We start from the raw sequence: 12657 nt of genomic DNA on the forward strand, positions 1-12657 counted from the left end.
CTGAGAGTTCTGTGGCCCCATAGGTTTCATGTGAGCAGTGAAGCAAGGGATGCTGCTGCACTAGGACAGGACAGCTCTCCTCTGTGGAGGTGGTCTGCTTTGAGGAGTGGGTAGACTTCTGGGGCACTCTTGTGTTAGACACGAGTAGTGATTTTTATAAATTTTTTAACCTATATGGCCCAAATTCGGGCCATAGGTTTTATATTAAGATATAGGCCTAGTCGTAGGCTATAGCCTACCATCCCACTCCCGTAGGCTATCATAGAGTAGCCTATAGGATATATATATATATATATATATATATATATATATATATATATATATATATATATATAGGCTATGATTTGTATTAATATTATTATTATTATTATTATTATTTGGCATAGCCATATTTTGTTTGATCGATAAACCATTTTGTAATAATAATATACAACAACAACAACAACAACAACACTATAATAATATAGGCAGCTATACGATTGGATGTCAACAAGTGCGCGTGTGAGGAAAGAGCAATACAAACTTTTTGAATATTTGCGAGCGGCAGTAGTGGCGCAAACGCAAACGATTGCCTTCGGACAATGTAGTTCTCGAGTAAATACATCGCGACATAACGGCACCTTTGATAAACTACAATTCCCGGTTTCATTTGAAGGCGGCGTGCTTTGGTTTGGGTTTGTTGTGTTCCTGTCCTAGAGGCGGCTAGTTTAAGTTAGTTGCCATAGCAGAGAGGAGACGCCGCCACACGCCACCAGGCAAACTTCTCTTATCACTAAAGCGACCTGCCAACAGGTCCCATGTAGCAAAAACTGTACTGGTGAGATCGATCGACACGTTTATTATCTTTTCACTTGAATGCTTCTGTTAACGACAACGACACACCTTAGCCTGCAGCTAATATAGTTGGCTAAGTATGTTGCATTAGCTAGCTTAGCTAAAGTTAGTTGCCAATTGTTGCTAACCAGGGTGGAGCATCATCATCATCAACAACAATGGCCATTATTATGGCCAGTTTTATTGGCAGTGGAGCACTTTCAGTTGTTGTGGTTGTTGCAGCCGAATAGCTTTGTGACTCTAGCAGTTGTCAGGGTGACGGGTGGCGGCGAGTTTACAAATCTTACTTTGTTATCAACTTATTAAACGGAAACCCCTCGGAACCAAACAGATTGTAGGCTAATCTTATTGCCATGTAATATATATGCGATGTCGAACGCAGCAGACATCATTCTCAACTAGTATGTGTGGCTCATCTCGCCAGGTTTGCACTATAGTAGCCAGTGTGTTTATTATTTGTATTGTATGTATGCCCCTCTCTCCGCAGACCTCCCCTGTCGGCAACAATGGATTCATCCAGCGGGTCGGACAGTTATTACGACAGGGAGAGGGCACGCAGGCCGCGGGGGCGTGAGGCTCAGCGCAGACCCGCTCGGGAGTCTCGGGCCAATGGTGGTGGTGGTGGTCACAGACTAGTCAATGGAATTACTGGGAGTGCAGCTGCTGGATCAGCTGGCATCTCTGAGAAGATCAGCACCCTGGCCAGCACTCTGCAGGTAGGCTACAACTACACTACACTACACTACACTATGCTTGACTGAATGGCATCTCATTGAATGTAGATGGAACTTAAGTTCAAGGTGGAACGTTATTGTTATGTCTTTGTAGCAGAGTGGCTCAGAGCCTCTGCCTGATGGCCTCAACCCTCAAAAGTCTAATATCTCCCCTGGTCCATATAGGGGTATCCCTTTCGTCTAGTCTAGTGGTTTAAGATGTTGGACTTTCACGCGGGAGGCCCAAGTTCGAATCCCAGGTGTTACATCTTGTGCACAGCACAGGCATAGCCGTGGGATTAGTGAAATAGAAGAAAAAAACATGAGTAGAAATAATAATAATAATACCGGTAATCTTTATTGTCCCGAAGGATATTTGTCTTCACAGTCTGTTCAACACCCACATAAAAAAACAACACATAGCACATAACACGAACTGACAATAAAGTACTATATCATAACACCAAGACGATACAAAAGCATGAGGTCCCCGCTGTATACAGAACCATCCCGTCAAACATGTACGATGTATACAGAACCATCCTATCGGCGGGGCAGTTTGGCTGAGGGGACAAAACTCCTACTGAAACAGACCTTTTTCCATGGCAAGGTTCTGTATCTTTGTCCAGATGGCATGAGGTTAAAAAAGCGGATGATCAGTGTCATTTGATATTGAAAGTGATAACCGTGTAATGAATGGCCTCATTGTTCATATCAGAAAGTGTGGGTGTAGGGAGTCCGATGATCTTGGAAGAAAAAGAGTCTGTATTTTTTTCCAATGCATGTCTTTTTAAGATTACATCATATGGCAGCCAAGTCTATGGGATTTGTAATGTTTAGTTTGTTTAGAGCACTGATGATGTAAATCGTTTGCCAGCCAAGTCTACAGACTTTAATGTTTGTTTATGGCCCTAAATGACGATGTAAGATGTCATCTGGCCGATATAAATACAGTGGGCGTCCCAAACTTCACACGACACGAGTGTGATTTTTATACTAAGGATAATAGAAAAAAGTTAAAAATGTACGTATACGCTTATAGAGATGTGGGACATTGTTTAATTTATTTAATCCATGATGCTTAGAAAACATACGTATGTCTGATACCATTAAATAATACCTTATTTTCTCTGCTAGGATACTAGTCGGAACTTGAACAAAGTAGACAAGATGTTGGGCCAGTACAGGGAGCACACAGATGACCAGGCTGAAGCCATGGCAATGGTGAGTGAGTCCCTCAATAACTCAATATCCAAAGTCATTCAACGTACCCCCATAGTGGGGGTACATATCATTCTCTGTACATTTGGTTTGTTGGCTCCCCGTCTAGCCAGCAGTGGAAGGTTCTTATAACGTCAGTGGGTGCTCCCCATCCTATAGACTTCATCATAGTAGTCAAATGGAAATAAAGCCTGTAGTCTACTGCAATGCAACATTTATACTCTCTACCTGGCAGCAGAACAAAAGCCACCTTATTAGCATTTGAATGAATACCTGTTCGCCCACCACCCCAGTGGCCCAAGCACCCCCCGTAAAGGTGTGTGACTACGTGACAAAATGACCAGGGGGAGGGGATCTTCAGCCTTCATCTCAGTGGGTGCTTTTTGGCTTATTATTTTGTCAGTGGGTGCCTAAGCCCTCAGGCACTCCAGAAGTTGACGCCGCTGCGTCTAGCCATTGATTTTTATTCAAGTGGATGGAAGTAATAATAATAATATAGCACCTTTCTAGACGAGGTCACAACTCACAAAGTGCTGCACAGCAAATCTACAAACTAAAAAGCAAGGAAAGCAAAACACAGTTAAATTGGATGCAACATAGAAAAATTAAAATCAACAAGTAGAGCTTCAGTAGTGCCTGACCTTGGTGCTGTTTGCAGGAATCAGGCTTTTGCTGTTCCTATTACCACGATGCAGCGTGCTGAAAATACTGTCACAGCGGTTCTGCTAATTTCCTTTAGCCTTACATGGCCTTACACTCCCCCTTCTCTAACTTAAACTCCCTGAGGTGATTTATCTCCTGGAAAATAATTTCATCTCCAATGAAGATCGCTGTTGTTGTTGTTGCTGCTCCTCTCCCATTTACCTACATTATTTCCTGCCATCTAATAGGCCTTTCTTTGCTGATCACCTCCTGTATGCTTTTGTACGTCAGCTTAAGGAGAACCTGGAGGAGTCCATCAGCCAGCTGCAGTCACAGAAGCACAGGAGGCCCCCCTCGCAGTCACGGAGCCACAGGACACACTCTGCCTCGGCATCCACCCTGCACACCAGTGACCTGGAGGCTGGTTCTGCCTCTGGCTCCGGCCCAGGTATGGAGTATAGAGACGAATACGGGGGGTGGATTTTCACTCGGGTCCCATCCTTTTCTCTGATAGCTATAGGTTCTCATACATGGTTTGGTGAGCTTGACCTTGTCACTGGTTAAAGGACCACTTCACCACTTTTCAACCTATCTCATAATTATAATAGGTCCTCAGTAATAATATAATATTTTTTTTCCTACTCGGTCTGTGTCTCATAGGAGGGCTGTGGGCAGTTCAGAAACCGTCTTCCAGTGACATCATCGATGGGTAATACAAGCTAATAGAAACTGCCCACAGCCCTCCTATGAGACACAGACTGAGTAGAAAAAAATCGTGCCATTTTATCATGATTATTAGTGAGGACCTATTATATGAAGATAGGTTGAAAAGTGGTGAAGTGGTCCTTTAACAGTGACAAGGTGAGGAGTGAGACGTCTGTGTGTGACTTGGGAGAAGGAGCACTGACTGAAGATGCAAAGATCATCCCATGTGATCTCTCTGTCTCCTCTTCTACTCCTTAAACATTCCGCCTCTCTCTGTAATCACCGTGAAGATGAACCGTTTGTCCTTATAATTACATGTTGTACATTTTTCAGAGGGCCCACGCTTCATCCCAACCTCCCATCTGAAGGACTATACCGCCACTGAATCTGCTCCACCAATCAGAAGGAGGTCTCTGTCCGCGGCCACGGTGCGCTTCAGTGACCCCTGCCCCGTACACCCAGAAGCACATGTAAGCAGTGGTGGGGAAATGTACTCAAATGTTTAACTTAAGTAAAAGTATAAACACTGGAATGTAAGAACTACTCCGTTACGGAGTTCGAATTCCGGACTAAGTAAAAGTCCGGAATTCAAAATTTACTTGAGTAAAAGTACAAAAGTATTCATGCATCAAAATGCACTTAAAGTACCAAAAGTATAAAGTACTCATGCAGAATGTCCCATTACAAGTTTTCAAAACCTGAAGATAAAGAAGCAAGAAACCTCTAAATTGTACTTAAGTACATCTACTTAGTTACTTTCCCCCACTGCATGTAAGGAACATCACAAGACCACTACTTCTCTTATCGGCTCCATAAAAGCCTGTTGCGTGGTTACTTACAGATAGCTGCCACAAGAGGGTGCACTGATGCCTCTGGGCCACTTACTCCATTATAATTTCATATTAATGCATTTCTTATGGAATCGCTGCTCTGTCGCATAGCATAGTACGGTGGAGAGAGGAAGACACAAGCCCTGAGATGGATTCAAACTCACTATGTTGCAATCGCAGTATGTGGCTGAGCCACCAGTTATACCATCGGCTACTAAACTATTCATGTTGATGTGATACAGAGGTGTACTATTTTCATGTGTGAGACCCCGCTTATTCAGATTTATATTTGTCCAATACACTACGTGTCCTTAGCCTCTCCCATTTCAAAACAGTCATGAGTAGTAAAACTCCTGTTTTCTTAAATTCACAGATTGTTTTTAGTAATACTGTGCATGATCATGACACTAGAGGTTCCAGTAATGGGCAGCTGTCACTTTGGAATAACCTGCCTCGAATCCTCTGTTGCATTTACAGTAAATTAACGTTTAAAAAGCATCTACAATTCCATTTGATACAGTAAAGTGTTGTGTGTTGTGTTGTGTTTTTATTTTTTTTTGTTTTCATGCTCTCACTTGTAATCTTAGCAATTAAAAAATATTTTATCCGAACTAATGTAAGTTGAATACTGACTTTTTAACAAATGTGTATTTGTATGTCTACTGTAATGCTTATTCTTATGTGGACTCCAGGAAGACTAGCTGGTTGCTATGGCACCAGCTAATGGGGATCCTTAAGAAAAATCAAAAAAGAAAAATCATACGTGTAGTAGTTCAGAATGTTGAGTGTGTCTTTTTTTTTTTTTTTTAAGATATTTTTTTGCGGCTTACGCCTTTTATTGATTTTTTAAGGGACAGACAGTAGGCTGACAGGAAACGGGAGAGAGATGGGGGGATGACATGCGGTAAAGGCCGTGTCGGGTTCGGGAGTCGAACCCGCGGCACACCGCGACTGGATCACCAGTCCGGTGCCCAGACCGTTACGCTACGGCCTGGGCCGAGTGTGTCTTTTAAGCAGCGTCTGTCTGTTGCTCTCGGTCCACAGGTCCAGAGACTGCACCAGTCGTTGAGGGACCTCTGCAGTGACCAGATGAGGCTGTCCGATGACCTGGACAGAGAGATCGTGAGGAGGAACAGGTATCCATGCAGAGTCAATTTCTTGACAATAGCAAACACTGTATTTTTTTAACCCATTCTTTTAACCCAATTCTAAAAAAATGTCTTCTAAACAGTTTCAATTTCAGTTTCTGAAAAACACTATGTTTCTATGTCAGTGATGCTCAACCTTTTCCATGTCAAGGTCCCCCAGAATTATCTGTATTTGGCTGCGGACCACCATGAAAATATGTGATTCCAGCCTCCAGGGCACCCCCCAGATGTAAAGATTTGAGTTAAAAACGTTCACTCCGAAAGAATATATATTCAAAGATTTGCGCCACATTTTCACGATTTTTCAAAAATAGCAGATCTACAAGTTCATAGCGCTGCCCTCAGTGCCGTGATATGAGCTTGTAGATCTGCTATTTTCCAACATAATGCTTAAAACACCAAATGGGGTTCCCGTTCTGAATGGATTAAGTCAAGTCCACCAATGTCTTTAGCTAATTTCTTTGCATATACAGTACAACTACCGGTAGTGTTCAGTACAACTAGCGTTCAGTACAGTGTGGTTTATCAGCCAAAGTTTGAGTACAGAATGTAATGGTGGCTTGGTGTCTGCCAAACGGGCTGTTGCAGTAAACAAAGCTGTTGGTCTGTCTGTCGTGAATTAAAAGCGAGTGGACACGACATACAGTGCCTTGTGAGGGAAAAGTGATTTACTGCAAATTTGTAAACGGTGTTCACATTCTCAAACCTTAGAAATTGCCTAGAAATTGACAGCATACTCCAGCATTTTAAAATGCATGCCATGATTATATTGTTGCTGTTACCTCAATATATTACATTTGTTTCGTGAATTAATGCCCTACTTGATCATACTACAGCGTCACGCCAAAGCATCAAAAGTACCAGAGCTTGACGATCTGCTACCTTTGCTATTGTTTTATTAGAATCCTGTTTTGGACATACAAGGTTTCCACCCGGCAGAGACGCTGTAAAACCATTCCTCGTAACAAGAAAAGAGCAGAAACTCTTGATATGTAAATATTTCTTCAATTATGAATTGGCTGAATTTGATCTGTTGTTTTGTAGGTCTGAAATTGAAACCAGGCGAGCGATGGAAAGTCTCTCGCAGCACTTGTCACCTCCACCGAAACAGGACTTGGTGAGTTGTGTCTGTTTCCACTCTCGTGTCTGAGTGTATGACAGCAGTACATCTACTTATGGCATTAGAAAAGGTATTTGAATTTAACGAAATCAATGTTGTCTGTCTGTCTGGCTTAAAACCTGGCTTAAAATACTGGACTCTGTGATAGAACCAATTTCCCTCTATGGTTGCGAGATCTGGGGACCATTAGCAAACCATGACCTTGAAAAATGGGATAAACACCAAACCGAGGCCCTACACACAGAATTCTGCAAATCCATTCTCCGTACCCAGCGAAAAACACCAAATAATGCATGCAGAGCAGAATTAGGACGATACCCACTCATAATCAAAATAAAAAAGAGAGCACTTAAGTTCTACAACCACCTAAAATAAAGTGACCTAGATGCACTCCATAACAAGGCACTCACACACAGCGAAACTCAAGTCTAGAGAGATGCCCCCTCAGCCAGCTGGCCCTGGAACTCCGGACACAAACGGAGCCATGAGATAGAAAACCCATTGGACTAAACCAAATTATAAAACATCAAAAGGAAAACTATCTGACACATTGGAAAGAAGCAACACAAAAGCAGAGTAAACTAGAAAAAGTGCCCTTCCGGGCACAGGTCTCCACCAGGTTATCCACAGATCCGTGCAGTTAGAGGTAAAAACACTTTTCGGCCAGTTATAGCGCCACCTTGAGGCTGAGTTGAAATTGTTCATGTGGCATTTCGTCCTCGGCCTAGTGGGAATGTGGGTGCACAATTTCACGGAAATCACGCGATGTGTTCATGATTTGCAGCATTTTGTTTGAAACTGAGCAGTCCTGTGAACTTTGGAAGCCAATCTTAACCAATCAGGATGGAGTCTGATAAATCTGAAAGACCCGTTTCGTTGAATGGCTCTAGAGAGACTGTGTACCAATTTGCGTGATGTTTGGACAAAATCTGTAGGTGTACTGTGCAAAAACTTGTTTTGCACAAAGCGGCCTCCTGGTGGCGCTATAACAGGCCGTTCTGGAAAGTTTGGGGCAGAGGTTCATGGTTGGCATCCAGGGAGTGTGTGTGCAAAATATGGCATCGAAAAACTTGTTTTGCACAAAGCGGCCTCCTGGTGGCGCTATAACAGGCCGTTCTGGAAAGTTTGGGGCAGAGGTTCATGGTTGGCATCCAGGGAGTGTGTGTGCAAAATATGGCATCGACCGGGTTAACGGGGGCCGAGATTAGCTGTTCACGGACACACGGACACACAAACGGACACACAAACGGACGGACGGACACGCGGACGGACGGAGTGCAAAACATACTCTCCCCACATGCCTTCGGCCTGGTGGAGACAACTAGAATGCTATCTGGCCCTAAACAGAGAATACACAGTGGTACAGACTCAGCGAGCACAGTCTCGTGATCGAGAAAGGCCGTCATAGGCAGACCTGTATCTCGAGAGAAGACAGACTATGCACCCACTGCACAAAATTAAGTGGAAACCGAGCTACACTTCCTAACCATCTGTCCATTGTACCAAGACATCCGAGACACACAGATTACAACCACACACGGAGATTTTGAAAACATGACCAATGACAAAAAACTCCCATATCTGCTGGGCGAAGTACAACAATGTGCAAACACAGCAGCAAGATTTGTGAGCTTTTGAGAGATAGATTTTGCTGTGATAGGAGAAGGATATCAAATGGAACACAACCACCCTAAAGACTAATCATTGTGTATATTCCTGCACTATACCTGCATCGAATGATCTTGGTACATATAAATTGATCTATTGAAGATTCTGACTTTCAAATGTACATCATTTTTGTCTGTATTGTTGTATTGTTCTTTGTAAACGTATGTTTTCTCATGCCAATAAAGCCCTTTGAATTGAAAATTGAATTGTCTGTCTGCAGGTGTCATCGCGCGTGGAGCGGCGCCTGCAGGATCTGGAGCGTGAGATGGCGGCCACGGAGCGACAGAGTGTCCTCATGTCTGAGGAGCGGCTGGAGGTAAGGCTTGTTTTCTGCTCCCTCCCTGACCACAGGCTGGAGGTAAGGCTTGTTTTCTGCTCCCTCCTTGACCACAGTCTGGAGGTAAGGCTTGTTTTCTGCTCCCTCCCTGACCACAGGCTGGAGGTAAGGCTTGTTTTCTGCTCCCTCCTTGACCACAGTCTGGAGGTAAGGCTTGTTTTCTGCTCCCTCCTTGACCACAGTCTGGAGGTAAGGCTTGTTTTCTGCTCCCTCCCTGACCACAGTCTGGAGGTAAGGCTTGTTTTCTGCTCCCTCCCTGACCACAGTCTGGAGGTAAGGCTTTACTCTTGTTTTCTGCTCCCTCCCTGACCACAGTCTGGAGGTAAGGCTTGTTTTCTGCTCCCTCCCTGACCACAGTCTGGAGGTAAGGCTTGTTTTCTGCTCCCTCCCTGACCACAGTCTGGAGGTAAGGCTTTACTCTTGTTTTCTGCTCCCTCCCTGACCACAGTCTGGAGGTAAGGCTTTCCTCTTGTTTTCTGCTTCCTCCCTGACCACAGTCTGGAGGTAAGGCGTTCCTCTTGTTTTCTGCTCCCTCCCTGACCACAGTCTGGAGGTAAGGCTTGTTCTCTGCTCCCTCCCTGACCACAGTCTGGAGGTAAGGCTTGTTTTCTGCTCCCTCCCTGACCACAGTCTGGAGGTAAGGCGTTCCTCTTGTTTTCTGCTCCCTCCCTGACCACAGTCTGGAGGTAAGGCTTGTTTTCTGCTCCCTCCCTGACCACAGTCTGGAGGTAAGGCTTGTTTTCTGTTCCCTCCCTGACCACAGTCTGGAGGTAAGGCTTTCCTCTTGTTTTCTGCTCTCTCCATGACCACAGTCTGGAGGTAAGGCTTTCCTCTTGTTTTCTGCTCCCTCCCTGACCACAGTCTGGAGGTAAGGCTTTCCTCTTGTTTTCTGCTCCCTCCCTGACCACAGTCTGGAGGTAAGGCTTGTTTTCTGCTCCCTCCCTGACCACAGTCTGGAGGTAAGGCTTGTTTTCTGCTCCCTCCCTGACCACAGTCTGGAGGTAAGGCTTGTTTTCTGCTCCCTCCCTGACCACAGTCTGGAGGTAAGGCTTGTTTTCTGCTCCCTCCCTGACCACAGTCTGGAGGTAAGGCTTTAACTCTTGTTTTCTGCTCCCTCCCTGACCACAGTCTAGAGGTAAGGCTTGTTTTCTGCTCCCTCCCTGACCACAGTCTGGAGGTAAGGCTTGTTTTCTGCTCCCTCCCTGACCACAGTCTGGAGGTAAGGCGTTCCTCTTGTTTTCTGCTCCCTCCCTGACCACAGTCTGGAGGTAAGGCTTTCCTCTTGTTTTCTGCTCCCTCCCTGACCACGGCCTCCCACCATTTCACGTGGATCAAAGTTCTCAGTCACTATGACATTTGGATTCCAATACTGCGCATTATTTCTTCCTGGTGGCCGTATAATAGAACAGCAGGAACATATGTTTAGACTGATAATGCCTAAAGTATTTTATTTTGCTTTAACGAATTTCATAACATCCTATCCCCTCTGCTACCCTGCTGTTATTTCCCTGTGTTAGTCTGACTGCTTCAAGCAGAGAAAATAAGTGTGAATGAATGCAACCAGGCTCCCAACAAGAGAGCATATTAGCTATTTGGTTTATTAAAGTGTAGCCACAACACTGTCACCGGGTGAGTTGAGCAAGTGGCGCGAAGCACAGCATTTTATTCTTGCATAAGTAGAAAAGTAAAAACATAGCACTAGTAATAAGAACAACAATGATCGTTGGGTCAGACCAGGTATGAGCAGAGCAGTATGACCAGTGTGAACAGTATTGTATTAAGATGTGTGGTAGGACAAGTCTATTGCACAGCTGTGTTATTGGCCTATAGACAGAATATTGCAGAAGCTGCTATAAGCAATATTATGTCAAAGTTTTAATGACTTTCTTTTATATTCGGACAGCCAGCAATGAGTAAAATGCTCTCAAAGGAAGTAGTCTCTGAAAGATGTTCCTATAAGCTTTGTCATTGGTCGAAAAGAACCCGGTCGAAATGACTAACCAATCAGTAAGTAGACAGGCAAATCGACCAATGGCAAAGCTTCTAGGAAAATCTTTGAATGCAGATTGTGGCCCCTAGATGTGTCACAGAGACTACATTTTTGGGGGAGTTTACCGAAAAAAAGAAAAGAAAAAAAAGGTCATTAAAAATTTGACATAAGATTGCTTATAGCAGCTTTAAGTTACGGCTTGCGGGTATTGTACACAATAGATATATTTATATATATTTTTACCGTATACATACTCAGTAGGGGTATGCGTGCAAATTAGTTACATTCTAACCAATCGATGTTCCATCATCCAATGCTGGTACGCAGTTCAGCTAACTTACTGCAACTTCTCATGGGAGGAATTCAGATTTCACCTGACTCAAAAGTTTTGCTGTGCCCCCTCCGTACCATGACATTTTGGTACTGATCTATTTAGAACAACCACCAGACGCATTGTTGCCTGTGTCACATTTAACGTCATTTAATATGGAATTCTATCAAAATGCAAAATAATTTGTCTTTTGTTACTCAAGTTGTACTGATCATCGCGACAAAGGGAAATGATTCAAATCAAGGAACATTTTCAGACACAATTAACCACAAAGGGACACATTCTTATCTAACTTGGTTGTGGAACAAACTAGAAGAATATAATTACACCCACACTTTTTCCTTGTACAGACAGATGTACCCAGACAGATTACAATAAATGGTATTAAAGCCTCCAGGCTCTTGGTGGCTTTCATTTGTACAGATATCCACGTGGGCTGAAGAATTGGGTAGTTCACACAATATCGTTACATAGGCCATCAACTCACTGGCGGATAACTTTTATCAAAGTAAACTTGCAAAATTGCAGGGATCAAAAAGAGAGCTGCGAGCATCATATAGCTGGGTGTGCGTGTGCGTGTCCGTGTGCGTGTGTATAACTTCACAAAATTATAAAAGTGACATGCACTAAATGCATTTATTTACCTGCATTATGTGTTTGTTTAACTTCAAACTTGGCATGTGTCAGACAGTGTCACAGATCGCCTTTTGACACCTGTTTTACAAAGGCCCCGGATGCCGCAGACATGTCACATTGCAGATTTTTACTTCCTGATTCTCAGCAAGGACTGTCTAAAGAGGACGAGACGCGAAGTTTCCGGCCAAATCGGCCATAGTTATATGACTGGCGCTCTGAGCCACCACTAGATGGGACTGTTGGCGGTCAATGAGTTTATACTGTTGTTCTGAGAACTGAAAAGTCTGGAGGAATTTCTATGTGTTTGGGGGGTGTAGGCACGCCTCCCCTGATGGGCACATCTGACCCAAAGCTGGAAGATCTGGGGTATAATAGCCTGTAGCGCCTCCCTGAGGGCAACAGCTGAAACAGATGGTGGGCTAGAGATGATGTTGTTGGAACACTTATCGTCCATTGGATGCTTATATAATTGAGTGTAGTAT

General features: G+C 43.9%; 1 protein-coding gene across 1 annotated transcript in view; it reads left to right on the top strand.

Annotated features, from left to right (window-relative positions):
• The first annotated feature begins 701 nt into the window (after positions 1–701).
• cep128 (centrosomal protein 128) overlaps positions 702–12657 on the top strand; it is a 76173-nt gene continuing 64217 nt past the window's right edge. The window contains exons 1-8 of the mRNA XM_083790734.1: positions 702–817; positions 1322–1550; positions 2685–2771; positions 3702–3858; positions 4449–4585; positions 5990–6081; positions 7138–7210; positions 9102–9197. Of these exons, the coding sequence (XP_083646860.1) occupies positions 1341–1550; positions 2685–2771; positions 3702–3858; positions 4449–4585; positions 5990–6081; positions 7138–7210; positions 9102–9197 (852 nt within the window). The 5' untranslated portion in view covers positions 702–817; positions 1322–1340. The remainder of the gene's footprint in view (positions 818–1321; positions 1551–2684; positions 2772–3701; positions 3859–4448; positions 4586–5989; positions 6082–7137; positions 7211–9101; positions 9198–12657) is intronic.

The sequence above is a fragment of the Protomyctophum parallelum genome (genome assembly GCF_964188405.1).
Source record: "Protomyctophum parallelum genome assembly, chromosome: 19".
In the NCBI taxonomy this organism is placed as follows: domain Eukaryota; kingdom Metazoa; phylum Chordata; class Actinopteri; order Myctophiformes; family Myctophidae; genus Protomyctophum; species Protomyctophum parallelum.